The sequence below is a fragment of the Callorhinus ursinus genome, unplaced genomic scaffold, assembly GCF_003265705.2.
Source record: "Callorhinus ursinus isolate GAN/ISIS: 27379988/994484 unplaced genomic scaffold, GSC_fseal_2.0 scaffold26, whole genome shotgun sequence".
Lineage (NCBI taxonomy): Eukaryota > Metazoa > Chordata > Mammalia > Carnivora > Otariidae > Callorhinus > Callorhinus ursinus.
Window position 1 is genome coordinate 24025046 of NW_027397088.1, and position 27906 is coordinate 24052951.

The 27906-nt window shown below is 46.7% G+C and overlaps 1 protein-coding gene across 6 annotated transcripts in view; it reads right to left on the reverse strand.

Moving 5' to 3' along the window:
- Window positions 1-27906, reverse strand: part of RIPOR2 (RHO family interacting cell polarization regulator 2) — a 223248-nt gene that overhangs the window by 29399 nt on the left and 165943 nt on the right. For all 6 annotated transcript variants that reach the window (XR_003211904.2, XM_025890885.2, XM_025890887.2 and 3 more), the window contains exons 2-10: window positions 22403-22529; window positions 20907-21062; window positions 20087-20165; window positions 18603-18626; window positions 17427-17480; window positions 13057-13206; window positions 9186-9249; window positions 1340-1383; window positions 55-180 (exon numbers count right to left, since the gene is read on the reverse strand). Coding sequence is in view for 5 of the 6 variants with exons in the window: in XM_025890885.2 (XP_025746670.1) it covers window positions 55-180; window positions 1340-1383; window positions 9186-9249; window positions 13057-13206; window positions 17427-17480; window positions 18603-18626; window positions 20087-20165; window positions 20907-21062; window positions 22403-22529 (824 nt within the window). In the remaining variant the exon portion in view is untranslated. The remainder of the gene's footprint in view (window positions 1-54; window positions 181-1339; window positions 1384-9185; window positions 9250-13056; window positions 13207-17426; window positions 17481-18602; window positions 18627-20086; window positions 20166-20906; window positions 21063-22402; window positions 22530-27906) is intronic.

Genomic DNA, 27906 nt, shown 5'->3' on the forward strand with positions numbered 1-27906 from the left:
GGGCCACCCAGCCGTGCAGTGGGAAGACATGGAGCGGCGGAGACGATACTGAACCTTGATGGAGATGAATCCAACGATCAGGGGCAGGAACACCACTTCCTCCCCATCCCAGCTCTGCTTGCCATTGGCTTCTATCTTGCCTTTCAGTTTCCACCTCTGTCGGCCGTACTTCATGAAAATCTGTGGAGAAGAACCACACCTCAGGTTCCTTCCCCGCTCCAACACCAAGATAAAAAGGCAGGGAAATAAAGCAGCTGCCTCTCCTCCCCTTCTCCATCCGCCTCCATCCACCCTTCTGGTGTGTTCTTCCACATTTCCTGGGGCCGGGGGTGGGGGTGGGGTGGAGCAGGTGGGGAGTGGGGAAGAGGCTTTCAAGGGGGAGTAAGGTCTGCTTCCCTCCAAGAGGGCGTGGAGGGCCTTCTGGTGTAAAAGGTCATCACACCGAGCCCTTCTGTGTCACCGCGGTCATGGGGACCAGTTCCTTCCCCCACGAGGCTACAAGAACTACTCCCCGGCTCCCTTACAGGGAGGAGAAACCATCAGCTAAAATCTACTTAGCAGCCAGAAGCAAGAAGTAAGACCCCCTCCTCCTGGATGAGGAAGACAGAGCTGGACAAGGATTCTGAAATCCGACATAGTCCCGGGAGAGGGTCTCCGGCTCTCCTTGCTCAGACAGGAAGATGCTCCTCCCCCTGCCCTCCCCAAGAGGAACGATCATAGAGGGTTTTGGAGGAGCCAGTTAGATAAAATAATTAAGGGAAGTTCCCTTTTGAAGGGGGAAAGATAAAAGGCTTTTTTACTTTATGGAGTATATCTTTATAAAGAAAGGTCTAGACACTAGTGTTCTTTATGAGCACTCATGATCCTGGATTAGCTCTTGCATCAGGAGAAAAGACTGCTATCAAGTACAACGGTGGAACACTAGGGAAAAGATCAGTATGGATCATATAACAAGTAAGGGTAGCTAAAGGGCCAATGTTAAGTTAGCTGCGTTGAGAACTGCACAATGCAGATGGGAGAGCATGTCCTTCTGCTTTTAGGAAAATCATGTAGGGGCAAAAGGTCCCGATGTCTGTGCATTAGTCTAAAATGGTTCAGCACAATAACAACAATCATAGCAGTAATAATAAAGCCAATGTGGCGTAATGTTAAAAATTGGTGTCTGGATGAAGAGTATGTGGGGTTCTCCATCTCCAAACTTTCTCATTGGCTTAATTTTTTTTTTCAAAATCAACAAACGTAAAAGGGGGGGGAAGGCAATTTAAAAGCAAAATAATGGCCACCTGACTCCTGCCCCTCAAATCCTCGATTCTAACCGGCAGACCAACAGGTTACTTACTTCATATTGATCTCCCGGACAGAGGCGAGCAAAACCAGCCAGACCTGTAAGGAAGCAACCGGGATGAGGTGTAGAATAGGTTTCCCCTCTTCACAAGCCCACACTGGCACAGTTACAAACCAAAAGCATCAGACCTCTGTGAAAGCTCATGCTATGGTTTTGGGGGAGCACCTGAGGGCGCAGCCATGGCTGGGAATTCCACCTACCCCAGCCGGAGAGAATATTCCTGACTGGACTAATCAAAGACGCTGCTTTCTGGGGCCAAGAAGGCTGTCGGGCAGGGGCTAGAACTCTATGTATCTTTGGCCAAACGAGGGTCCACCCAGCTTCCAGGATCAGAGAATTAGGGCCAGAAAGATATATTCATTTATGTACCCAAAATATTCCCATGAACATAAACGGCTCTCCAGTTTTTCTTTCTGTCCCAAGATTTGTGATTTCTGATAAGCGCCTCTCGTTTGGGTGAAGATTCTATGGACCCTTGCCTCCCTCCAATTCACTCATTCCTGTGTTTTCCTTTTCCTACGTACCCGGCTAATGATACCACCACCTACTGTATTACGAAACCGCTTAAAATGGATTATCATCTACACAAAGCCAGTGATTAAGAAAACAAAAACCAACCAACCAAATGACAACAACGCACACTCCCCAAATGGAGATGGGGCTTCCCTTCGACGGCGCCATCACACCCTTGGTTCACCATTCCTAGCGGGGTCTGCTCAGTCTGAGCTCCAGCCCCATGCCTGCTGTAGCAGCAAGAACACATCATGTCACACCACTGTCGTGGGACATCTCAGGGACCCTGGGTTTCATCAGTCTTTTTCTTTCTTTCTGTAAATATTCATGGAGCCTCAGTGTGTGGGAGGATCTGTGCACTGGGGTAGCAATCTGCAAATTAAGGGAGACTCTCCTGGTACCCAGAAAACAGAACAAAATGTGGTTCAAGTCCACAGGGAGGAAACAGACAAGGACCAGATGCAGTAAGAGGATTCAAAGCTGAAGCTGATTTCTGTTTTATCTTACCACTGAGCCCCTCTAGATACAAACTCCAGTTTCTTCACCTTTAAAGGGGGGTAACAATGTCCACCTCACAGAACTGTTTGTAAAGACAATCGATGGCAGTGATTGTAAAGACAACACACAGTAATGATTATATATTAGGGAGTGGGATAAACTATTGGTTGAGCATGTGCCAGACACAGTCACTTAAAATATGTTATCTGTATGAAAACACAGCAAATTGATACACATTAGAGGGGGAAAGCAATGAAGAGACAGTAAAAGGAGGGTTTTTTTTCCTATATTTTGTATTTTTGTAAGAATGTGTGACTTATATAATTGAACAAGAAACTCTATCTCATTTAATGTAGGACGGTTTCATGGAGGAAGGTGGCATTTGAGCAACAGAATATCTCCACTGGCAAATGAAGGCCTGGAGAAGAGAACACACTTCTGGGTGGAGTGAGCGGTCTGTATTCACTCAGCAGTATTTCCGGAGCGCCTACGGTGTGTCAAGCATGAAAAAAGTTGTGGGGAGGGAGGTACGCACATCATACATACACAGTAAATGTAAGGGACTAAACTTGTCAACAGAGGCTTATCGGTAATCCTGGCTCGTTGTAATCAAGGAATGAAACAAATTTAACAAAAATGGGCAAAATCTTTAGTACTTTCTCATTTTCTAATGAAAATGAAAAAACCCAACACCATTTTATGATAAAGAATTCCAGTTAAGAATTCAGTACGAATGGTTATATACAATGGAATATTACTCGGCCATAAAAAAGGATGAGATCTTGCCATTTGTGAGAACATGGATGGAGCTAGAGAGTATATAATGCTATGTGAAATAAGTCAGGCCGAGAAAGACAAATACCGTAGGAATATAAAAACAAAACAAATGAATAGACAAAAAGCAGAAGCAGACCCATAGATACAGAGAACAAACGGATGGTTGCCAGAGGGGAGGCGGGTGGGGTGATAGGCCAGATGGGTGAGGGGGAGGGGGAGGTCAGACTTCCAGTTAAGGAGTAAGTAAGTCATGGGCATGAAAAGTACAGCACTGGGAATATGGTCGATGGTAATGTCATAGTGTTGTATGGGGACAGATGGGAGCTACAGTCGTGCTGAGCATAGCAAACATATGAACTTGTCAAAACCCTATGTTGTACGCCTGAAACTAATGTAACATCGTGTGTCAACCACACTTCAATTAAAAAAAAAGAATTCTGTACAGATGTTTAGGTATCTTTAATAAGATATGCAGAGAAAAGGCTATTTGGGTATTCATGACAATTTTTACAAAGTTTAGCACTGGTAGAGTGATTATGACTTTAACCTTTTTGTCTATCTGCCCATATTTTAAAAAATGAGAAAGTACCATTTACAAATTTTAAAACAGATTCGAGCAGAACCGTCCCTCACTTTTAATAGAGGCGGCCGGGGAGGAAATTCTTTTGAACTGCTGGTACAAGAGCAGCCCTGGGACTCTTCCATTCCTTCACACACAGGATGTCTTCACACACAGGGTGTCTATTCGACCAGCAGATCCCTTGGTGGCTCAGTCTCCTCAAGCTGCCATTCATGACCTATGAGTTCTTGGTTGTTTTTACATTAGCTTAAACATGGTTCTACCCATGGAAAGATGATGAGGATGGTATCACAAAATGTATTTTGCCTGCTGTGAGTAGCCCCATGAAGCTGTGAGACTGTGGAATGAATGAATCTGCTTTCTGCCCATCTCAAGGACACTCCAGGGTTAAGATGATAGACAAGGTCCAGGGAGGCTTAAAAAAGCACCTGCTGTTACCACCATCTGTCAGTAGATGGCAGCAACTCACCAGCTCGTACTGCCACCCTACCCTCAGAGCCAGTCCACTGAGGACCAGTCTAACAATTAGAACATAAGAAGCCACTTCAACAGATTTCCTGAAGTAAGAGCACAATTTAAAAAGCCAATGTTCACTAATCATTTTCTGGAGGATTTAGATTTTTTTTAATACATCAGAAAAAAAAGCACAATTGACTGGTTTCTACAAATTGGAATTGGCGAGACATGCCAATTCTAAGAAAATCCAAAGTGCCCTTTAAAACCTCTGCCGAGGGGCACCTGAGCGGCTCAGTCGGTTGAGCGTCCAACTCTTGGTTTCTGCTCAGGTCACGATCTCAGGGTCGTGAGATGGAGCCCTGCGGCGGGCTCCCTGCTCAGCGGGGAGTCTGCTTGAGGAATCTCTGCCCCTCCCCCCATACGCACTTGGGTGTTCTCTCTCTCAAATAAATGAATAAATCTTCAAATAAAATAAAATAAAACCTCTGCAAATTAGTTCAGGTTTCACCCGTTGCCAGTTTACCTGTGCAATTACAACAGAAGCCTGGTTAAAAAAGCCAAAAAACAAGAAACTGACCTGGTATCAGTGTGGATAAAGGTATGTATGGGGGAAAATGCTTTGAAGGTTTTTCCCTTTCAAAATTACCAGAAATTTTGGGCGCCTGGGTGGCTCAGTCGTTGAGCATCTGCCTTCGGCTCAGGTCATGATCCCAGGGTCCTGGGATCGAGCCCCACATCGGGCTCCCTGCTCAGCGGGAGGCCTGCTTCTCCCTCTCCCACTCCCCCTGCTTGTGTTCCCTCTCGCGCTGTGTCTCTCTGTCAAATAAATAAAATCTTTAAAAAAAAATTACCAGAACTTTCATATCTGAACTTAGACAACTGGGAAAAAGATACTTGGAAGTCATGGTTTTTGAGCTTACGAGCCCAGGTTATTAAAGCAAAATTTCTTGAAACTGCTTTTGTATTGGTATCACCCCAAGGCGCTGATTACCAGCATAATGTTGCCAACCAGCACCAGCCAGGCAGAAGTGGGTCCGCTGCTATGCTTCCTGAAGTTCTAGCTGCTCGTGTAAGCCAGTCACGGTGCCGCTTGCAGAATTGAAACCAACAGTGGGGCAATTACGGTTACAGCTCGATGTCTTTCACACCTGGCCAGAGGCCTGCTGGGATTTTCACAGCAGAGGAAAGGTTCATGTTTTCTCAGCAGTTTTGTGATTACTGTTGCACTGTCTAGAAAGCATTCATGATGGTCACTCTGCAGACCATCATGGGGGGTGAACATCCAGGGGTGGGTGGGGGTGGGGAGCTTTTATTTCTATGTTTGATCTTCCTGTACCTTTTGGCTGTTTTACTGTAAACACCCAGATAAAACGGCTCTTCTCTGGCCTCGTTTGGAAGGCCCAGATGCCACAGTACGTAGCCTCCTACCTTTCCTTCCTTTGTTCAGAGACTTTTCTGCCGGAAGAATGCTCCCCATTTTTGCTAGTTCTATGATGACCTTCCTTTCCAAAGATAAAACAGATCGCACCTGCTGACAGCGTATACACACAGAAAACGATGGCTGGTTATTCGCAACAATGTTAACAAAGTTCCGCACCGCGGGGAGCGGTGATGATGAAAGTAAGGAAGTCACACTTTGCTCCAAGGAAAGGAGCCAAGCAGCTGAATGCCCAGGAGTTCTGTTCCAGGCCTTCCTGATTTATTGACCAGGCATAAATAGTGCAGATTTACTAGCTCACAGGTAGTTCTTCCCTCTGACAAGGCCTTGCCCTGCCCTGAAAGCCGGGGAGTCAGGCACGGGCTTGGAGATACCCACTGCCTGGAACTGCACTGGAACGAAGCACAAGCTGGGAGAAGAAGCAGTTTTCCTTGAGAGACCACTTTTCATCTAGGTCCTGGCTAACAAGAGGCCCCCTCGTTGGTCTAACATTCAAGGCCCATGGACGTCCACAGCTCTTCTTCTAGTACGGGCTCCTGCCTGGCCAGGCCACCTGCCATTTGTCAACATGCTTTTCCCTCTTTGGTGAATGCCATTCCCTTGCTGTTCACCTGACCAGAGTAGTCCCTCTCGTTCTAATTCAAGGGTTACATTGGGGAGCCTTCCTCCTTCCTTCCTGCTTCCCTCGCCCTAGATAGGTGAGTGGCACCCTTCTCCCGTCCCCCAGTGGGCTTTGGAGAAAGGTGGCCACCCCAGTGGTCTGGGGGGGTCATTCATTCCACTGAATTTGAATGCACTGGCTCATACATCCATTTTTCTCCAGTGGAACCAAAGGCCAGGGGCCACTGATCAGGATGCAGCCTCGTGCTCTGCCAAGAGCAGGAGTTCTATAACTGATTGGTTGTTTTTATCAACGAGGCACCCACACCCCCGGGGGCTCAAACTCACATACACACACACACATAAACACACACAAGCATGAAACCAAAAGGGTTGTTTTCTTTGTGTTGGGTGGTGCAGAAAGGGAAGTGTGGAAGGGTGTGGCTGGAGGAAGTTGGGTTACCAGGTCTGACAATATTATGAAATATCCTCAGTGGATGTCAGTATGTGTGTTGGTGGGGCGGGGGGGTGGGTGGGTTATGTTTTACCAGAAGGAATCACAGATAAGAAAGTAGCTGATTACAAAGATGCAAGATTTCTTGGCAACGTGAGGAGGCTTCCCTTTATCAAGAGAGAGGAAGATTTCCATGGAGGTGTGTCCTTTGAAAGGCTTCCTAGTTGTCGTTTCTGAGTTTTCATGTTAGATTAGGGACATGCAAAGGGAGAATAAGCTGTAATGAAAAAGGAGAGTATGTTTTGGGCCCAGAGTCCCCCTGGGGGAAACCGAGTGCCCAGACAGAAGTGACGGAAGCAGACCAGGTGGGAAAGAGAGAACAGGCAGAGGCAGAGAAGGAATTGCTCGATAAACGGGAGGTTCTGTCAGCCCACCAGGATAACCCTTTAGGACCCAGGGCTATTATTTAGCTGGCGCCCAGGTCCCCCAGGGATGGTGGGCCCCCCAGCACCATCGTCTGCCGGACCCCCGGGCCTGAAGTTCCACACCCACGCTGCCCGTGGGCTGGGCTGGAGACGGCCCTCCCACAGAAGAGGCCATCCTTGGAGCAACAGTTTCTAGTATTGGCTCTGCTCTCTTCAAACTTCCCGCCTCGTAGGAGACCAAACGTGGGAATATTCTAGAAGCCAGGAGCCCTGGAATTCAGTTTCAAGTTTGACTCCAACTCGCTACGTGACTTCTGGGGCAAGTCATTCCCAACAATAAAATGGGGAAATGATTATCCCGCCAAAAATGGATGCCTTGGATAACAGAAATCAGGGAAATCTGGCACTCCCTGTGTGAATCGTGAGAAGATGGTGTGACCTGAGTCTCTCCCAGCTGTGAAACCAACCAGTCTGCACGGATGGTGCCGAGTGTCGGGGGACATGAGAGGGACGTGTTTTCTGCTAAACACTGATTCAGGGCAGTTGTTTTCCAGAATCAGGCTGCTGATGAAATCATCCTGAGAGTCTTAAGAAAAAATCTCCCAGGGCCCACCCTGACTTGCTGGGTCTGGGGCAGGGCCTGAGCGGTTTTGGAACCTCGGACTCAGGTGAGGACCCAACATGAAGACAATAAACGAAAAACTGACAAAGCGCGAAGGCCCCACCCCAGTGGGACAACAAGTGTTGAGATTTCACACTGAATGACAAACCAGTTCACACTCAGGTCTGCCATAGAGAAGAATACAGCCACTGAGGAAGCTGAAGGTCAAGGTCGTTGGTATTCTAGGAGTAACTCATTCAGAGTGGTTCTCACGGGAGTGCCTAGCGCTTGATAGAAACAGTGCCCTGCAGACTGAGATGACTCACTCAAAAACGAAGCTCTCCTGTTGAGCACTTAAAAAAAAAAAAGTGCCCCTTCCCTATTCCCTTAATTGCAAAAAGTCGACAAGAGGGTGATTAGGTCTCCATTAGCAACAACCCAGGGATCAAGCTGCTGCAGAAACCTGAGGACCAGAGTGCCTCCACCCCAGTTCTCTCTTTGCCGCAGTCAACGGGCCCACAGTCAAGACAAACGGACTCGTGGCTGCCAATTGGCGAGCCCTGCCCGCAACACCTGGGCCATGCTCTGTTTCCTAAAGCCGGCGTGCCTTTTTTTGTTCTGAAGATGCCACGGTACAGATATCAACAACCAATCATGCTTCTAGGTCAGAGCTTTCCAGAGCAAACACCAGAAACGCACCGGGCAAAGGAGGAAAATGCACAGGGCTCTGTGGGTTTTACACTAAAAATAAATACCACTAAGTAATGGGCGGGTAGTTTGTAGAAAATGTGAGCAGGAAGGAGCGACTGAAATGACACCACAAAGAAGCCAAGAGACAGATCGAGAATGTGGGATGGTCTGTACAACAATGGTTTCTATGCCAAGTCAACAGTAGGAGGAAAATGGGAAGGGTCTGCTTTAGATGAAAGGAAGCCTAAGAGACACCTAATGACCAATCACGATGCATGGACCTTATTTGGATACCAGTGGGAACAAACCAACTGTACAAAGCATTTCTGAGACAGCTGGGGAAATTGGATAATGAGTGGATTAATAACAAAGGCGTATTAATTTTATCAGATGTGATAATACTTGGCATTGTGATTATTTACGTAAGAAGAAGCCCCCGTTCTTTAAGGGATGCATATTGAAATACACACAGGCAGACTCATATATCTGGGTTATATATCATCAAAGGGAAAAAGAGGGAAAAGCAAATGTGGCAAAATCTTGCTAATTATTAAATCTAGGTGATATGGGGTTCATTGCAACATTCTCTTCATTTCTGTGTATGCTTGAGATTCTGCCAGATTTAAGGGTGCAGGCAAGTCTCAGGACGAGAAGGGTCTGGAACATCAACACATTCACAAATGGGGAGGGGTGAGTGTGGGCGGCATAGTGTCTTTGCAAGAAAAATAAAAATAGCGTGTGCACTCAAACTTCAAGAAGCTCTGTCTGTGGAGATGGCGCCCTCCTCTCTGAACAGGGGAAAGAGTACCTTTCATCTTGATGGAGAACTCCCCCAGCAGATTCTCCAGCTCTGCCTCAATGGTGCACATATTCTGTGAAGAGGACAGAAAATTGGCATCAGCGCGAGGCTTCTGTCACCAACAGCTCAAAGCATGTGACATTCTAGTAGCTGCAAACAACTACAGCTCGAGGCTTGAACACGGTGGCGGGGGGAGGAATTTACCTGTTTGCAGGGAGCTCCCCAGCACTGCCGTGAAGCATTCTGGACAAAATTCCACCCCCCCACCCGGAGTCTACGCAAGCCTTCTGGTGTACGGGAAATTTAGAGCACAGAAGAACAATTTCACTTATTTCCATGCGCAATGGTGAGGATTGGGATGCTAGACAAAAAGGAAAGCAGTGTGGGGGTACCTGGGTGGCTCTGCCTTCGGCTCAGGTCAGGATCTCAGGGTCCTGGGATCGAGCCCCACATCGGGCTCCCTGCTCAGCGAGGAGTCTGCTTCTCCCTCTCCCTCTACCCCTCCCCACTGCTCATGATCTCTCTCTCTCTCTCAAAGAACTAAATAAACAATCTTCTAAAAAAAAAAAAAAAAGGGAAGAAGGAAAGTGGTCCGCTCCTAAATGGAGAAGATCAAGGTTCTTAAGTCGCTGACTTTGGGACCTCCTACGGCAGAAGACTCGCTGTGTTTCCTTCAGATGTTACATCAATGATCTCATCACATTATATCATAAACAGACGAATCCAGAACGTGATAATCTGCAAGAACTGGCCTGGATTCTACAAAAAGGTAATGTGGGGGGAAAAAAAAAGCCCCAAAGGGGCTAAAGAGACATAAAAACCAAATGCCACCTGTCGCCTCCCATTAGATCCTGACTTGAAGGACAATACACTAGGACAGTCATCAAAGACATGACTGGACCAAATAGCGGCATCTGAAGATGTGCAGGCCATTCGATAACTCCGTTAGTCGATTAACTGTCCGAGTTGTGGGAATGGCGTGTGTTTGTGCAGGGAGACACAGGCGACCACTGTGGGTTCTGTGCAAAATACTTATGGGGTGAAGGGTTGCAATATTCATTACTTACTGTCAGATGACTCAGCAAAAAAACAAGGATAAGGAAAGAAAAAGTTGAGCATAGGTGAGAGAAGGAAAGCAAATATGGCAAGACGTTACCAACTGGTAAAGGTAGATGGTGTTTGTTATATTAGTCTTGACTCTTCTGTTGGTTGGGAATTTCTCTGAATAGAAATCGGGGCCATAATAACAGTGGTTCTGTGTCCTACAAAGTGAGTGAGGCTGGGTTCCTGCGGTAAGGCCACACGCCCCCAAAATGATTCCTGGGCTGGACAAGAGTCCTCCACTTGCTCTACTGTTGAGGGCCCCCCGAAGGCAGGAGGAGGAACACCGCCTAAGTGTGTGGTTAAGTCACTACGTGCACCGGCCCTACTTCCTCTGGATCTGAGGACCTCAACAGAGCAGTCGGAGGTAGAGATCGAAAAAGGAAAAGTGCGCGGCCAGTGGCTCTCCCGAGGCGGCCTTGACCGTCCGGCCCGGGAGTGGGGGGCGGTGGCACCCGCAGGCTTCTCCCTCAGCAGCCGGCCTCCACGGTGGGGGGCGGGGGTGGGGGGCACTCCTACTAGCCCACAGCCTCGTGGGCACCGACAGGGAGTGCTCCCATCTGCATTTTGTGGGCTCAGGACTTCAGGATTGCAGAGTGAGGTGACAGCGTCCCGTCTGTTCTCTCCAGAAGACAGTCTCCTGCACTGGTGTGTCGATGGGGTGCGAAGACAACGGCATCATTGCCTTTGCCCTTGTGAGCTCTTGGTACCTCAGAGAACTTCGCAGACCTCGGGGAAACGTCCTGAAGCCTGGGCTCCGTGCTGCTTGAAACAAAGCCTCAGTGTCGTAAACCGCTTCTCTCAGAGCCCTGCGTGGCTGGGTGAAGGAACAACACATCGCACTTTCCCGAAATGCTAGGGATGCAAGCAGGGTTGCCACGAGCATCTTCAAGAAAACATGGCGGGGCGGGGGGCAGCTAGTTTAGCAGGTGAGGACTTCTGTGGTCAGGATGCTCTTCCATCTCACCCGGGCAGCTGTGGATGAGTCCTGCCACCCCTGCAGCAGGCCCCTGAGCCTCTCCCCCAAAACGTTCTCGTGATAAAATCCCGGCTCTGCGGTTCCGCGAAGACAAAAACCACCCGATGTCAGGTAGAACGTTACAGAAGTCCGACTCCTTTCTCCCCGAAGGCGCAGTTCCTCTTGCTGAAAATGTCCTCTACGTCTTTGAACATGGGAGTGGAGTCTGATGCCACGTGACGGCACCTGGGCAAGGATGGGTATTTCGGAAACAGCCGATGAAGGTTCTAGAAGGGGCCGCTTCTCCAGGCTGCCAGTCGGTTACCTGCTCCTGGACTCCAAATGACCGTTTTAAGTGCTCTTTTATTTCTGAGACATGCACAAATGAGGTCTCAGGACCCAGGGCTGCTTCTATGCCAGGGAGTCTCAAGCCCCGGGTCCATGAACTTAGATGGGGGGAAAAGAAAGTCCCCATGATTTCACAGCCTCTAAGTGAAATGCATGGCATGGAAGTATCACGGATGTAGGGGGTAAGCCCCAGCAGTATGACTGGTACCTGTAGCTCTGACACATAGAAATCGCCTGTGTGTTCACGCCACACCACCGGTTCTAGATAACCTTGAACAATCACTCATACTTTTTGCTACTTTAAAAATTTTATAACTTCCAATAGCTAAGTGGCAATGCTAGAGCTGATAATTTAATTTTGATGTGCTAATAATAACGTGGCATAAACAAAGCACAGTACTATATCAAAATATTTTGCTTTTTTAAGATATTTTGGTAACTGTACTGCTAATACTGAAATGACTATTTCAGTATCATTAGTTTCTTCTGAGTTCCTGGATTCCACATATTTTATTTTATGCATTTAACAAGCATTCTTCTGAAAGGGGAATATAGGAGAAGAAGCCAAAACACGGAGAGAGAGAGACAAAACGGTTCAGACCAGAGATGCTGCTGGGGTGACCATACAAGGCGACCCATGGGGTCAGAGGCTCAGCTCCGGGAACTGCCCAGCAGACCCCATGAACCCTCAGGAGGCTGATGACTTCATTCATGAAATTCGATCTCTGAGCAGACATTCGGGATAGTGAGATGTGCTGCTTGAATTATTCAGTCTTTCATCAAAAGACACTTGGTATCAGGTGACCCCAGGAGGAGGGAAGGCCTCCCTGTGTCGGATGCAGGGGCCTCAGAGACAGAAGCCAGGGGAGGCCCACTTCTGCTCGTGGCTCTTTATCTTGTCTCCTTGAAGACAGAAGGGGACTTCCTTACGATAAAATCATCACAGGCGGGAGCGCTGGTGATACCCAGCTTTCAGGGTAGCTATCTTAACCGCGAGGGGGGTTCTACTTCTGGGAATAAAGCCAGATTAGCCTGGACACTAGAAAATTTAGGAGTGCACTTAAGAGCGTCAAAACCCAGGGCCCTGTGGCTGACTCATGCAGTCGTTGCACTTTTCGACAAGCATGCGTAGCCTCCCTAAGCAGAGACCACGAGGCAGCAGGAAGCACAGAAGAGTTCAAGACTTGGTCAGTGAACGGCTTCGTAGCGTCTGACATCTTGCGGCTTTTCAAGTTCGTGAGCAAGCACGGTCCAAGGCACTAGGAGATGAGTGCCTGCCAGGTGACGCTCGGGGACCAAGAAAGGCCAGCGGAGGCTGTGGAGTCCAGTGAAGACTCTGAACCAAAATACGACCGACAGAAGTGCCCAAGAGTCGTCTTAAACCATTCCATGGGCAGCCCCCAAACAGTGCCAGAGAGGCAAACGGTAAGACATCTCCCGAAGGGCAGGATGAGGTGGCCAACCGGCACATACCTCCGTGTACTCCCTGTGGCTGCGACTGATCTCCGACAGGCTCTCACGGGCAGCTCGGCTGCTAGGCGAGGCCGCGAAGGCTTGCTTCATTTTGCTGGCACCATCTTGGAGGCGTCTTTGGATACAATATCCTTCGTAGAGTTCATCTACCTGTCGGAATCACAGGAGGGAACACGAGGGATGTAACTATTTAATCCCACTTGAAAGAAGTTACACAGGCCATTGTTCAGTCCAAAAGATATTTATGTTTCTGACCTCAACAAGGAGACTCTAGTAGAAGCGTCATCCTTTTATTTATTTACTTATTTATTTATTAAGATTTTATTTATTTGAGAGCGAGAGCATGAGCAGGGGGGAGGGACAGAAGGAGAGAGAGAAGCAGACGTCCCTCTGAATAGGGAGCCCCACGTGGGGCTCATCCAGGGACCCTGAGAGCACGACCAGAGCGGAAGGCAGACGCTTGACCGACTGAGCCACGCAGGCGCCCCCCCGCCCCACCCCGAAGCATCATCCTTTTACCTAGAGACCAATCATCTTTGTTTTAGCCACTGGGATCCATTTTCTCTTTCAAAGCAGATTTTAATCTGAGCCTTCTTTTCAGATTACACGAAATGAAAATGAGCTTAACATTGGTGGGCTGTGTGAGCAAAGTACTGGATGACGGAGAGCGCAGTCTTCTACATAAGCAACAAACACGGGAAGGATTTCCACGAGGCTCTTATCACTTTAAGAGCATTGTCACAAGGTGATATTCACACATCTACATTTAGCATTTTTTTTTTTTAAAAAAGAACTTGAGCCAAGACTTTACAAAAATCATTTTCAATAGGGGCACCTGGGTGGCTCAGTTGGTTAAACGTCCGCCTTCGGCTCAGGTCATGATCTCAGGGTCCTGGGATCGAGCCCCACATCGGGCTCCCTGCTCAGAGGCGAGTCTGCTTCTCCCTCTCCCTCTGCCCACCCCCGCTCCCCGCTCTTGCTCTCTGTCTCAAATAAAATCTTAAAAAAAAAAAAATCATCTTCAATAAAGAGCCTCAACAATATAGAAAATAAAGTTATTAAATTATTCTTAAAATGAGGATGAAGAGGGGCGCCTGGGTGGCTCAGTGGGTTAAGCGCCTGCCTTCGGCTCAGGTCACGATCCTGGGGTCCTGGGATCAAGCTCTGAGTCAGGCTCCCTGCTCAGCGGGGAATCTCCCTCTGCCCTTCCCCGCCACTCATGCTCTCTTGTGTCTCTCTGTCTCTCTCTCAAATAAATAAAATCTTTTAAAAAACGAAGGTGAAGCACAACTGTCAAAACTTGATCAAACTGAACACTTAAGAACTATGCAGTGTTTGTTTGAGAAAATGATACCGCCACTAAAACAATAAAAGGAAACTCTGGAGGTGAGCATTTTTCTGCCATATATCTACATTTACACTTCCAAACAATCATATACTGTTTGCAAATGACTATTGATCATACTCATTCTATAAGCCTGATAACCACTTACTGTCTCGAAGACAGTGATTCTCAGTCAACCCAAGGCGATTTTGACACCCCGGGGACATTTGGCAAAAGCTGGAGCCGTTTTTTTTCCAGCCTCACAGCGGGGAGGTGTTACCGCCATCTGGTAGGGACAGAGGCCAGGGATGCTGCGAAACGTCCTGCAGGACAGAGGACAGTGCCCTACAACAAAGACTATCTCCAAATATCAGCAGTGCTTAAGTCGAGAAAACCTGGTTATTGCCGATCACGTATATGTCCACAGCCTTGCGCTCTCCCCCATTATCAGCTCACTCCCCAGTTAACCACAGGAATTTGCAGGCAGATGAAAAGGACACGAACCCCAGGTGTTGGCAGAAGCAAAGGAAATCAGGGACTTCTGCGAGGCAGGAACCTGCCTCGGCTGACTTGAATTTTTCATTTCAGTACAAACTTTATTCCCTCAAAAGGCTGTAGAACCAGAGGAAGGTGGAGATGAATATAATGGGTTTCAGAGTTTAAGATTCCTCTTTTGTTCTGAGGGCAAGTTTTTGGGTGATGATGACAAAGCGTCAGGAGGACCTGTTAGAGTAGGTGGAATTTTCCACCATTGCGATCTCTGTCTAGACGTCAATCATACTCAACTTAGAAGATGCGCATTAAGGGGCTCCTGGGTGGCTCAGTCGGTTAAGCGACTGCCTTCGCCTCAGGTCATGATCCTGGAGTCCCAGGATCGAGTCCCACATCGGGCTCCCTGCTCAGCGGGGAGTCTGCTTCTCCCTCTGACCCTCTTCCCTCTCGTGCTCTCTCTCTCTCTCATTCTCTCTCTCAAATAAATAAAATCTTTAAAAAAAAAAAAAAGAAGATGCACATTAAGAGACTGGAAATTATTCTCTGGTTAAAGGATTCTCTGTTGCTCTTTCCTTCAACAACTCACCCCACTTTGGTGAGAGCAATTGCCAAACTCTGGAAGCAGCCTTTCGTCTTTGGGGTCGATGGGTTTGTCTCTGATTAAGAGGGAGATGTAAGGTCAAGGGTGGTGAATCTGCTGATGAAATCTTTGGGTTGGTGACTGGCAGAGAGGGTGGCTGCCATACCCTAAAACCAAGCTAAGACTCACCTGGTGAGCTTGTGAAAATGCTGATGCCCAGGCCCCCCTCTGAGATGTGGATTCAGTAGGTTAGGGCTGGGCTGGAATCTGGAATATTACATAAACATTGCAGATCGTTCTCATGGGGTTGGTCCCCACAAAACCCCTAGAAACACAAGAGCTGATCCCTCTTCCAGGGCAGGCCAAACTGTTTCACCCGTGGGGTCCCCTGGGAAGCTGCCCCTTCCTCCCTTTTCCCCACTACCAGGTTTGCTAAAGTCTGAGACTGTCATCCTCTCTATAGGAAACTGCTCATGGGGACATCAGTTTAGCCCAAAAGATGCAGTCTGGTACACTGCATTTGCAGAAGCGTTACTTCTTTGTTCTCATTTCAATGCCAACCTGTCCTAGCCAAATGGAGTTAACCTGTAGGATAAAAGGGTAACGCTGTACCCACCTGAGTGGGAACGGGCCGACTAGCACTGGTCTCATCCATACGTCAGCAGGGATCCTCATCAAACCAACTGCTGGACTCATCCAGTTAAATATCATTTGTGAGACATGCTGTGCATAAGGTGCTGCAAATGGACCGCCCCCAACCTTTCGTGACCCCCGGGATCATTGTGGCTAACCACGATGGCTGCAAGATGGATAAATACACCCCTACCTGAGAGGGATTTTGTTTTCTTGCTGTGTTTCTAACTAAACAGAGTAATTTGCCAACACCTGCCTGCCACACAGATACCTCTGAATGGATGTCATTGTTTTATTTATTAAGTTTAACAGAAATTGGAGCAATTTCAGACTCGCCCAGGTAATAGATATTTTTCAAAGTGGAAACATGCAAAGGCAGCTGCGTACACATATGTTTATATACATCCAAATTGTCACAGAATTTTAAAACAGAAGGATTCTTAGGCTCATTTAGACTGAATGCATGCACCTCCCAGCCCCATTTCACAGAGTGGAAAACCAAGGTCCCCCCCCACCGCCCCAGTGATATAGCCCCGAGAGTACGTGACTGGAGCCTAGGGCTTCTGACTCCTAGCAGAGAGATCAGCTGAAGGCTCCAGTCTCTCTACTTGGAAGAGAGGCTGATGCACGTGGATGCAAACAGGAATGAACATTGGTGGAATTTAGCGGCTCCCAACAGGAACTATTTTCAGGTTGCCCCGGTAACTCTTGGTAGTGTTCAGAACAACGGGGTGACAGTCCCACTCCACACTAGCCTGGCTGGATCGTCAGTGAACGCTTTGTAGGGTTCAGGGCTGGGTGTCAGGGGTCCTGACAAAACGGCCCACGTCAATGGGGGCAACAAAGATGAAAGAAAAGGTGCCTGGAAACCACGCCACGTGAGGAAGGACCGAAGGAGCCAGGAGCTTGAGAAAGAGTTAGGGACGTACATGGCACCTGTCCTTAAGTACTTTTAAGGCCTTCGTGAAGAAGTTTACGGGGTACCAAGCTATATGCGTGGCCAGAGGGTCCAGTTACACAAGTGTGAAGTTTCGTGTAGGGTGAGTTTGGTTCGATCTTTACCAAGACTGCACGGGGACTAAAAGCCCAGCAGGAGGCTCTGTGGGAAGCACTTCAATGTTTGTTGAACTGAAGGCGAGTCAGAGCCATGCCAGACTGTCAGGCTCTTTTCTCCTTTTTCTCCATTCTTCCTGCCCGTTGGAGGACTTAATTGCTAATCAGTTTAGGAGTCAATTAGGTAAGACATTCTCCGCGGACTACGTGCCATGCTTAGGCCAAAGGCGTCCTGATTAGTGACTGAGGACAGAAACCCAGAAGCCAAGACAAAGGGAACTTCATTACCTTACTAATGTGAAACTCCAGGCGTCTCATGTATCTTTCAATCGTTTTAATTTGCTGGAATTAAAAGAAGAAGTTTGAAAAAGTACAGCCATTTACAGTTTAACTGATCTAGACCAACAAGAATATCTTCTTCCTGATCTCAGACTCAAAATTATCAGAAAATGCTAAATACCTCCCCTTCCTTCCAATCTTGGCTATTTCAGAGAATCTCTAATACCAATTTGGAAAGTATTTACTAAAACATCGAATAAATATTCTGAGAGATGAGCTTGAGTTAGTAATGGGAATCCCTGTGTTGAACATTGATGGAGGCCAATCAAATGGAATTCACTGGGTTTCTAGCAGGGCAATATCCTGTTGGGGTATCCTTCTAATCCTTCTTAGTAACATATTTTATCATCTTGAAGATGAACTCCCCCCACCTACAGTTTAGTGTCTCTGAAACCAGGGTGCATTTTGAAACTACTGTCTGTACGTGCTCAAAGATAATCACAGTGGTTCATGTGTCATCTCTTTGAGTTATAAATATTGTTATTACATGCATTAAATTTAATTACCCTCTCCAATGCCTTCAAAAAACATTACACCATAATTCAGCATTAAAATTATGTATATACAGAAAGGCATGTGAAGAGAGCAGCAGCATATATGAGTAAGTAAAAACAAACTCTACATTTAAAAGAAGCTAGAAGAGTTTGTCACGAAGTATAAAATACACATTTTAAGTGAACAGAGAAAACCGTGCCAGGGTTTACCTGGAATCACTTTTTTTCCCTCAGGGAGATATAAAATAATGGTGTGTTTTTCAATCAAAGACGTCTTCAATTTGATGAAATACGGCAGTCAATTAGAGAGAACACAGGTAAGGACCTTCAAATACCTGGAAAGTTCTTGAACTTATCAGCGCACAGAGAAACCCTACAAGCAGGTGGCATTTTTATGGACGTGACCTTCAAGATGTTATTGGAGCTTATCATGGTACTTGATATCATGGTACCAGATCATGGTACTTATTCATCCCCCCTCATTAGATACAAGCATGACTTTCACTGGGCTTAGAAAAATCATCAGTTCTTGGAGATCTGGTTATGCCTACAGAGGGAAATCACGGACCTCTCTGCAAACATGCAGTGCTTTATTTTTCCGCAATACTTCCCCCACAGAATGAGAACTTACCTTGTCTAGGTCATACAGCACACCCTAAAATAAAAAAGGAGTGTCTGGATTAAAACATAGTTTCCTCACAATTGTTACTGATATCAATAGAGGGATCCAGTTTGCATTTCTGCATTTCCAGGGAAGAAATGATCACTCCTACAAAGTTCTGCTGGGTTATTTGAAATAGCGGCGAGAGTACTTTTAGGGGCCAGTATTGATTCTCCCTCTGTGTCTTCAGAATTCCACCCCAATCTCTCTGCACCCAGGGGTCTCACTTGCTTTCAGCTCTCCTCTCTTACATCCTGAGGGGCACATAAATTCATATTAACTTTTAAATAAGGAAAGCAAGTAAACATAGATGGAGCAGGGATAGCCCTTGCCCTCCCATTTAAACATATAAAACTGGTGTTTAAGGAGAGTCCTGGAGGGCAGTGATAGACTTCTCACAAATTGTTTTTTAAGCAAGTTCATTTCCTGTGTGCTCGTAATAGCACAGTGTAATTGGCACACCATTCCCCTGTCCCCCATCAGGAGGGCTTTTCTATGGAACACCAGGTCCCAGCAAGAGCTCCTGCGTCCGTTCAATTCACTATTGTTCTCCAAGGAGAAACGTGTTGCCACTGAGGATGCTCAAGGGCATTCCAAAGTGGAAGGCCATTCCAGAAGGAGTCGCTCCCCACAGAGATGGGGCGGTTCCTACTGTAACATCATTGGGGGCGGAGGGGTGGATAAAATCTTTAACTTCTGTAAAGCTTTTAGCCTCTGAGCCTTCGGAAAGGACACAACTACACATCTTAGCAGATCTCCGAAAACAGAAGAAGACAGTGGCTTTTGATGCACAGCTCTACCTCTTAGTGCGTGGAGGCTTTTCCTGGGCTTTCTGACGCCTTGAAAGAGTAAGGTGTAAGATCATTTTGAACTGAACAGAATCATTTAAAATAGTGTATAGGGGAGAAGCACCTCTTCAACCAGACAAGTCCTCACAAATTCATTAGAATAGAGGACACCTGCTAGCTGTGGGACATAAGGACACGGAACGGGCTCAGGGGCTCCTCCCAACTTCTCATAACAGGTGTGCCTGGGACCCCCTTGCCCTCCCTGACGTCATTGACCTATACTATTTTCTTGGTAGTTCTGGGCTCCAAATTCTGTACTAACAGAATGCTAGGAGAACCCCAACGCTTCATTTCCTTATATGATTTGGAGGAGGGGTATAGGGGGTTGCAGTTGCTTCTGTTTAGTATTTTTTCCCGATTACAAAGCATATCCACATAAACATGCTTGGAAAATACTGAGAAGTATTAAGAATAACTTCAACCTTCTCATATATGCATCAGGAAGCAGATAGTACTCTCCCCCTTGGATCTGCTTTTCTTAAAGGTTCTTCCTCATCCCCATCCCCTTCCCCAGATCCCTATCCCCATCTAGTAGGAAAAAAAAAAGATACTTAGCCCAAAAAAAGGAATACTGGGTTAACATCCTAATGATCGGATGGTACCTACCAGGCGAGAATTTCGTCTCATATCTTTTAACTGAGCTGTCAGCTTGTCCAACTCTGTCTGGTGAACCTCCAGATACTCACTGCAAAAACAACAGGAAACCTACTCGTGACCTCTGTGCCGGTGCTGCCCTTGTCCTTCCGAAGGGGACGAGGAATCGGAGCCCGCTCTGGGGAGGGGAGAGTCGGTGGGGAAGAGGCTGTGTATTTCCTAATCTCTCAACTTTCTGAAAGCTCCGGGAGTTGCTTCTGATACCAACCAGACGGTCAAAAAGGGGAGCCCCTGTGAGGCTGCAAGTCCCAAAAAAGAAAAAGCAGTGGGGAGAGAATGGGGCAAAAGGATGATGTTTTGGGTCTCCTGGGTCCAGGCTCACAGACTTCTATCTAGTGAACTACAACACCGACTCTATAGAGGTCTCCCCACACACCAGGGAGATTTTATTCTGGGCCAACGATCCGTATAATAATAGCATATAATATATAATATAATAACTTGGGAAGGTCTCAGAATCCTTCCTCAGCGATCACTAAAATGGAGCTGTCTGTCCATCGCTGTTTATGTGAAATCCAACCCAGTGCTGAGTTAAGCCCATCACTAGTTCGGATCTCCCTCAACGCTATGGATGTGATGCAGAAACTCGACATTTTTCACACGTTTGAGACTCACTGAAGGCTTCCTCAATTACGGTGCAAGAATAAAATGTCTACTACAGAAATAGACATGTTAAAATGATCTCTTAGAACTTTTCCGTGCACCCCTTCTCCCCCTGAGGATTTTAGAAAGGAAAAACGTTCTAGGGCGCTATTAGCATCGATGTTCTTACTCGAGTCCATTTTTCAAGGCTCTGACGACCTCTTCCACCCTCTGAGGCTGAGGCTCTTTAGGAGGGTTGTTGTTTTTGTGTCCTAAATTGTGCATTTTCTTCAGTTTGGCCTGAGGCTTCTTGAGAGCGGAGGGATTTTCAATGAAGGAGTTACATCTGTGCAAAGGAAAAAGAAATTGTGAGTCTCGGCATCCAAAAGGGTCCGAGCAAAGAAATGCCCTTTGAATCATTTTGTGTTCATATCCGTATCTTTTGGGGAAGGTACGGGTCCCCGATAGCTGAATAACCTGAGCCCTCCTACGTGTGGTTTATCGGTAGATTTGCTATTAGATTTATGACTGCTGAAATCTGGAAGCTCCGCAATGCAGTGGCTCCCCAGGGTCAGGTCAGGGACTCTGAGTGAAGACATACCATGCCACTGAAACCTTACAGAAAGCCGAGGACAAGTGCTTCCAAGGAAACAAGGAAGCAGAAGGGTCTAATCCAACGAAAAAAAATACGCGTGCTATGCAATGTTGGGCACAAGCACCTACTAAACTCGACTAGGATGTGAATGAACAGTTTCTGGATAAAGGGCTACTCCAGACGGCATTAAAGAAAGGCACACGTAGCCGAACCCATGGCTCTGTGTAAGCTTTCTTTTTCTGGAGTACATTATCTTTAGGTAGAACGCAGAACTCAGCGTCTCTGCTAGTGGCAGGGACGCAGCCTGCAAGCGGAGATGGACACTTGAGATAACTTAGACCCCAACCGTGGATCTGATAAGGAGACCGCGCGGCCAGAACCTCACCAACCCAGCTGTCAAAGGGAAAGCCGTGACCTCCGAGTCTGGCAGGTGCCCGCCCTGCGCCTCCCAGGTTAGTTACTCTTTTCCTCGGCATAACCGTCTGTACCAAAGGACAGGTCAGGCACGTAGGCCCCCGAGGGCCCAAGACCTCTGTCGTGTTGGCAAAAACGAAGACAAACTTTTTCCACGTTACCTATTTCATGACCCGTGTGTTCCTTCTTGAGTTCCCCGAAGTCCTCTATTTTAGAGGAGGGGAGATTCGGGGGAAACCGGAAGACTAACTTTCCCAAGCCTGTGTCTGAAGGACATCTGCTTCCCAGAGTCGCTCTGCAGAGGCGGTCTCTACCCACTGCATAACTTTAGAGCAAACACAGTCTCCCCAGTCTGGCTGTAGTGGGAGATGTGCGGCCCAAAGGGGAAGGGGGTGGGGAAAGCCAGGCACACACACTGCTAGCTTATCCCAAATCTTCAGCCCACCATCTGCTTGGCAGGAGGAATCCTAGATGACAGAAAAAAACTATGGCACTTAATTTTTGGTACATTACATCTTTTCCATGGAAGAGATTAAAATAACATGCACACGTGTGTGTGCATGCGTGTGCATGCGTGTGAGTGTTTTGGCAAGGCTGCATGCTCACAGAGCCTCTGGAGGGCATGAGCTCACGTCCTTCTCGAGCTGCGTCCCGGGACAGAACCACACCCGACTTGCCTGGACCGTCTCTCCTGAAGGCCGCTGAACCCCGCGAAGGACTGGCTTCTGATGATCCCATTGGGCCCCCCAGGGGAGGAGGATTGGGATCCTACCAACATGATTTCTGGGAGTCTGGCTGGTAGTCCTGGAAGACAGTGGGAAGATTAGGGCAAATTACAGGCAGGTCCAGGCAGAGAAAACACTACACTTGTCAACAATGGCAAAGGTGAGGTGAGGTGAGGTGAGTCATGAGACCATTAGTTGTTTGTAAGTCTTCTTTCCTACGACCTGTTCTTTTCAAGCCAAAGGGTTCAGCTCTCAGGTGAAGAAAAAAAAAAGATACCCACCTACTGAGACAGAAATAAATAGAAATTGCGTACAATCATAAGTCATTTTAGGTTTCTTTTCAGGGATTTTTTTTTTTTTTAGACAAGGTTCAAAAACATGGAAACTTTGGAATGTTTACCTCTGTTCAACAACAAAAACAACAGCAGAAACACACAAATAGGCCAAGTCAAAGTGTCAGCCGGGTCCCGCATCACATTCAAAACACAGTCCAGTCTCAGGGGAGAGTTCGACACTGAGAAGTCAGACGGCTGAAAACACTAGGTTTCTTTAAAGATGAATTGACTTCGACGTGTTCTCCTTTTCTCTACCCTTAAGTCTACTTCGAAAGATAGGATTGCGTCACTCTTGTGGGAGCAGGAAAGAAAACCGGTAAAGAGAGTGTTCCCACAAGTGCCGATCATCTATGTTATGATGATACGAATACCAGAGCAGAGGGACAAAGAGAGAGGGCAAGAAGCACACACCCCATTTCGGTCGCTTGCTTGGCTCTTGTCGAGACCCCCCTCAAATGACTAAGACGCATTGTCCGAACACAGCTTCGGCGGGCCGCGAGCCCAAGGTCAGTTCCCCCAAAGGACAGGCCTGAGCTGTTAGGTTAACGCTTTCCCCCAAGGTCGAGCACAGTGGAAGCACGTACCATTGTGTTAGCAGGGACCCTCAGCCCGGAGAGGGGGGCAGCCGAGGAGCAGGCTCCCAGGAGAAGGGGGAGGCAGCTACTGTCCAGACTGAGGACGTCCAAGGTGGGCAGACACCAAGCTGGCCTGTGTGAACGGCATCAACCACTGTCCTCCAGAGACCCAGCCAGCCCGCCAGGACATCCGCGGGCTATCCAGATGGGATAGGAGATGGGATGGGATGATAGGATGTGATGGAGGAGCCCCCCCCACCAGGCCTTACTCAAGGCATTCTATTCTAGGCAGAGGAGCAAAGGAAGGAGGCCGCAGGGAGCTGCCTCCCCAGGGAGAGGACACACAGGCCCCTTCCCCGTACCGCGGCTGGCTGGGGTTTGCAGGCATTCTTGCAGGGCCTGGGCCTGCTCTTTGACCTGGATGGGACAAGAGTCCCACCCCTTCCATTCCAGCCTTAGGGCTGGGGGGGGGGGGTGGCGGCGGCGGAATTTAAGTTTTGCAGGCATTCTTTAGAATTTTCAAACTGATAAAGTAGAAGTGTGTGTGTGAGTGTGCAGTGACGTTCAATCTAGTGCACCAATGGCAGGACAAAATGCAGGACTTAATGAGGTTCTCCTAAGTGCCCTCTGGCTGCTTACGAAGCCGTCCATCCACTTCTCGGGTGCATAGAGCCGAGTGACCTTTGTACACACAGTCAAACTCGTCATGAACATCGAGAAGACATTATAACTTGCGTTATTTCTGTACTCAAAAGTGTTATAATCAAAAACACATCTTAAGGTGTAAATTTGGCAAAATTTTTTTTTTTTAAGGAAGCACCATGCCCAGCATGGAGCCCAGTACAGGCTCGAACTCACGATCCTGAGATCAAGACCTGAGCAGAGATCAAGAGTTGGACGCTCAACTGACTGAGCCACCCAGGTTTCCTGAAATTGGGCAAATTTTGTTAGTATTATATCTCATTTTGTAAATTATTGTTCAATAGATCTGTTGTTGCATTATGGAGTTCTTTGACCACAGGAAAAGAATGAAAGCATTTAAAAATCTTTTAATGGCATGATTGTCTTGTACTTCCTAGAAATTTTTAAGCCAAAAAAATTTTTTTTTCTCTTATCCACTGGATTGGTAGTTTCCACTATGGACATCTGGTTCCCTCTGCCCAGGCATTCTGTTTAACTAATGCAGAGTGCCACGTGGGTGTCCAGATTTTGAAAAAGTCCTCAGGTGATTCTTAGGCTCAACAAAGAAAAGGAAAAAAAAAAAAGGGGTGATGTTGGCTGAAATTTTCAATTTTTTTTGAAATTTTAAAACTGCAGGTAAAATAATCTGCTATAATCTCTCAAATCCAAATTTGAGAAGTACTATTCAGTTTTTTTTATTTTAGTTTATTTTTTATTTTATTTTATTCCCCTTTTGAGGAACCTCCATACTGTTTTCCAGAGTGGCTGCCCCAGCTTGCATTCCCACCAACAGTGTAGGAGGGTTGCCCTTTCCCCGCATCCCCACCAACATCTGTCGTTTCCTGACTTGTTAATCCTAGCCATTCTGACTAAGGGCACATTACATTAGCTTTTGATGCAGTGTTCCATGATTCATTGTTTGTGTAGAACACCCAGTGCTCCATTCAGTATGTAACCTTTTTAAAATCCATCACCAGGCTAACCCATCCCCCCACCCCCCTCCCCTCTAGAACCCTCAGTTTGTTTCTCAGAGTCCATCGTCTCTCATGGTTTGTCTCCCCCTCCGATTTCCACCCCCTTCATTTTTCCCTTCCTACGATCCTCTTTTTTTTTTTTTTTAACATATAATGTATTTTTTGTTTCAGAGGTACAGGTCTGTGATTTATCAGTCTTACACAATTCACAGCGCTCACCATAGCACATACCCTCCCCAATGTTCATCACCCAGCCACCCCATCCCTTCCACCCCGCACCACTCCAGCAACCCTCAGTTTGTTTCCTGAGATTAAGAATTCCTCATATCAATAAGATCATATGATACATGTCTTTCTCTGATTGACTTATTTCACTTAGCATAATACCCTCTAGTTCATCCACATCGTTGCAAATGGCAAGATTTCGGTGTTTTTTGATGACTGCATAATATTCCATTGTATATATATACACCACTTCTTCTTTATCCACTCATCTGTTGATGGACATCTTGGCTCTTTCCATAGTTTGGCTACTGTAGACATTGCTGCTATAAACATTGGGGTGCATGAACCCCTTCGGATCACTACATTTGTATCTTTGGGGTAAATATCCAGTAGTGCAATTGCTGGGTCATACGGTAGCTCTATTTTCAACTTTTTGAGGAACCTCCATACTGTTTTCCAGAGTGGCTGCACCAGCTTGCATTCCCACCAACAGTGTGGGAGGGTTCCCCTTTCTCCGCATCCTCGCCAACATCTGTCGTTTCCTGACTTGTTAATCTTAGCCATTCTGACTGGTGTGAGGTGGTATCTCACTGAGGTTTTGATTTGGATTTCCCTGATGCCAAGTGATGTTGACCACTTTTTCATGTTGACCACTTTTTCATGTGTCTGTTGGCCATTTGGATGTCTTCTTTGCAGAAATGTCTGTTCATGTCTTCTGTCCATTTCTTGATTGGATTATTTGTTCTTTGGGTGTTGAGTTTGATAAGTTCTTCATAGATTTTGGATACTAGCCCTTTATCTGATATGTCATTTACAAAAACCCACAGTGAATATCATCCTAATGGGGAAAAACTGGGAGCTTCCCCCTAAGGTCAGGAACACGGCAGGGATGTCCACTCTCACCACTGCTATTCAACATAGTATTAGAAGTCCTAGCCACAGCAATCAGACAACAAAAAGAAATCAAAGGCATCCGAATCGGCAAAGAAGAAGTCAAGCTCTCACTCTTTGCAGATGATATGATACTTTATGTGGAAAACCTGAAAGACTCCACCCCAAAGCTGCTAGAACTCTATAGTTCTAGATTCAGTAAAGTGGCAGGATATAAAATCAATGCACAAAAATCAGTGGCATTCTTATACACCAACAGCAAGACAGAAGAAAGAGAAATTAAGGAATCAATCCCATTTACAATTGCACCCAAAATCCTAAGATACCTAGGAATAAATCTAACCGAAGAGGCAAAGAATCTGTACTCAGAAAACTATAAAATACTCAGGAAAGAAATTGGGGAAGACACAAAGAAATGGAAAAACGTTCCATGCTCATGCATTGGAAGAACAAATATTGTGAAGGTGTCATTGCTACCTAGAGCAATCTACACTTAATTTAATGCAATCCTTATCAAAATACCATCAACTTTTTTCAAAGAAATGGAACAAATAATCCTAAAATTTGTATGGAACCAGAAGAGACCCCGAATAGCCAGAGGAATATTGAAAAAAGAAAAGCAAAGCTGGTGGCATCACAATTCCGGACTTCCAGCTCTATTACAAAGCTGTCATCATCAAGACAGTATGGTACTGGCACAAAAACAGACACATCGATCAATGGAACAGAACAGAGAGCCCAGAAATGGACCCTCAACTCTATGGTCAACTCATCTTCGACAAAGCAGGGAAGAATGTCCAATGGAAAAAAGACAGTCTCTTCGACGAATGGTGTTGGGGAAAACTGTGCAGCCACATGCAGAAGAATGAAACTGGACCATTTCCTTACACCACACACAAAAATAGACTCAAAATGGATGAAAGACCTAAATGTGAGACAGAAATCCATCAAAATCCTAGAGGAGAACACAGGCAGCAACCTCTTCGACCTCAGCAGCAGCAACTTCTTCCTAGAAATGTAACCAAAGGCAAGGGAAGCAAGGGCAAAAATGAACTATTGGGACTCCATCAAGATAAAAAGCTTTTGCACAGCAAAGGAAACTGTCAACGAAACCAAAAGACAACTGACAGAATGGGAGAAGATATTTGCAAATGACATACCAGATAAAGGGCTAGTATTCAGTTTTAAATAAGAAGTACTATTCAGTTTTAAATAAGCCTCTCTCTGCAAAGTTTAACTGTCTTGTTAAATGACTTAAACAGTGAGAGAGTAAAACATACGAACTAGGTGGTAGAATAATTTACCTTCTACGGTTCAGTGATAGATCAGGAATGGTCTTGAGCACAAAACAAACGTTTGCCCAGCATTCTCAGAATGTAAAATGCTTCAGGATGGGTAAAACCCTCAGAGGCTTTTCATCACAGTTATAGGTTGAATGGGTGATCACAGGAACAAGCCTTTCTGGTCTTGGAAATGATCATTATCAGGAAAGAATCTGGCCGAGAGCTGGTCTGGGCTGAGATCTCTATTCTGCGGTCTGTTCTCCTGAAGGCTGACAAACTGCCCCAGGAGAGCCATAAAACTAGTGTGCACAGCCCCCACACACCGTCAGGCTCGTGGAGGAAGGGAGTAGGTTGTGACGGGGTAGAAGGAGGAGGCGGTCTTAGGAACGAGAGTATACACACACACACGTACCCCGTCCACACCCCTAACTCTGAAGCAGGGCTAGTTCTTCGAGACCCGTCTTCCAGCCCCCCCCAGCCCCTCCCCACTTG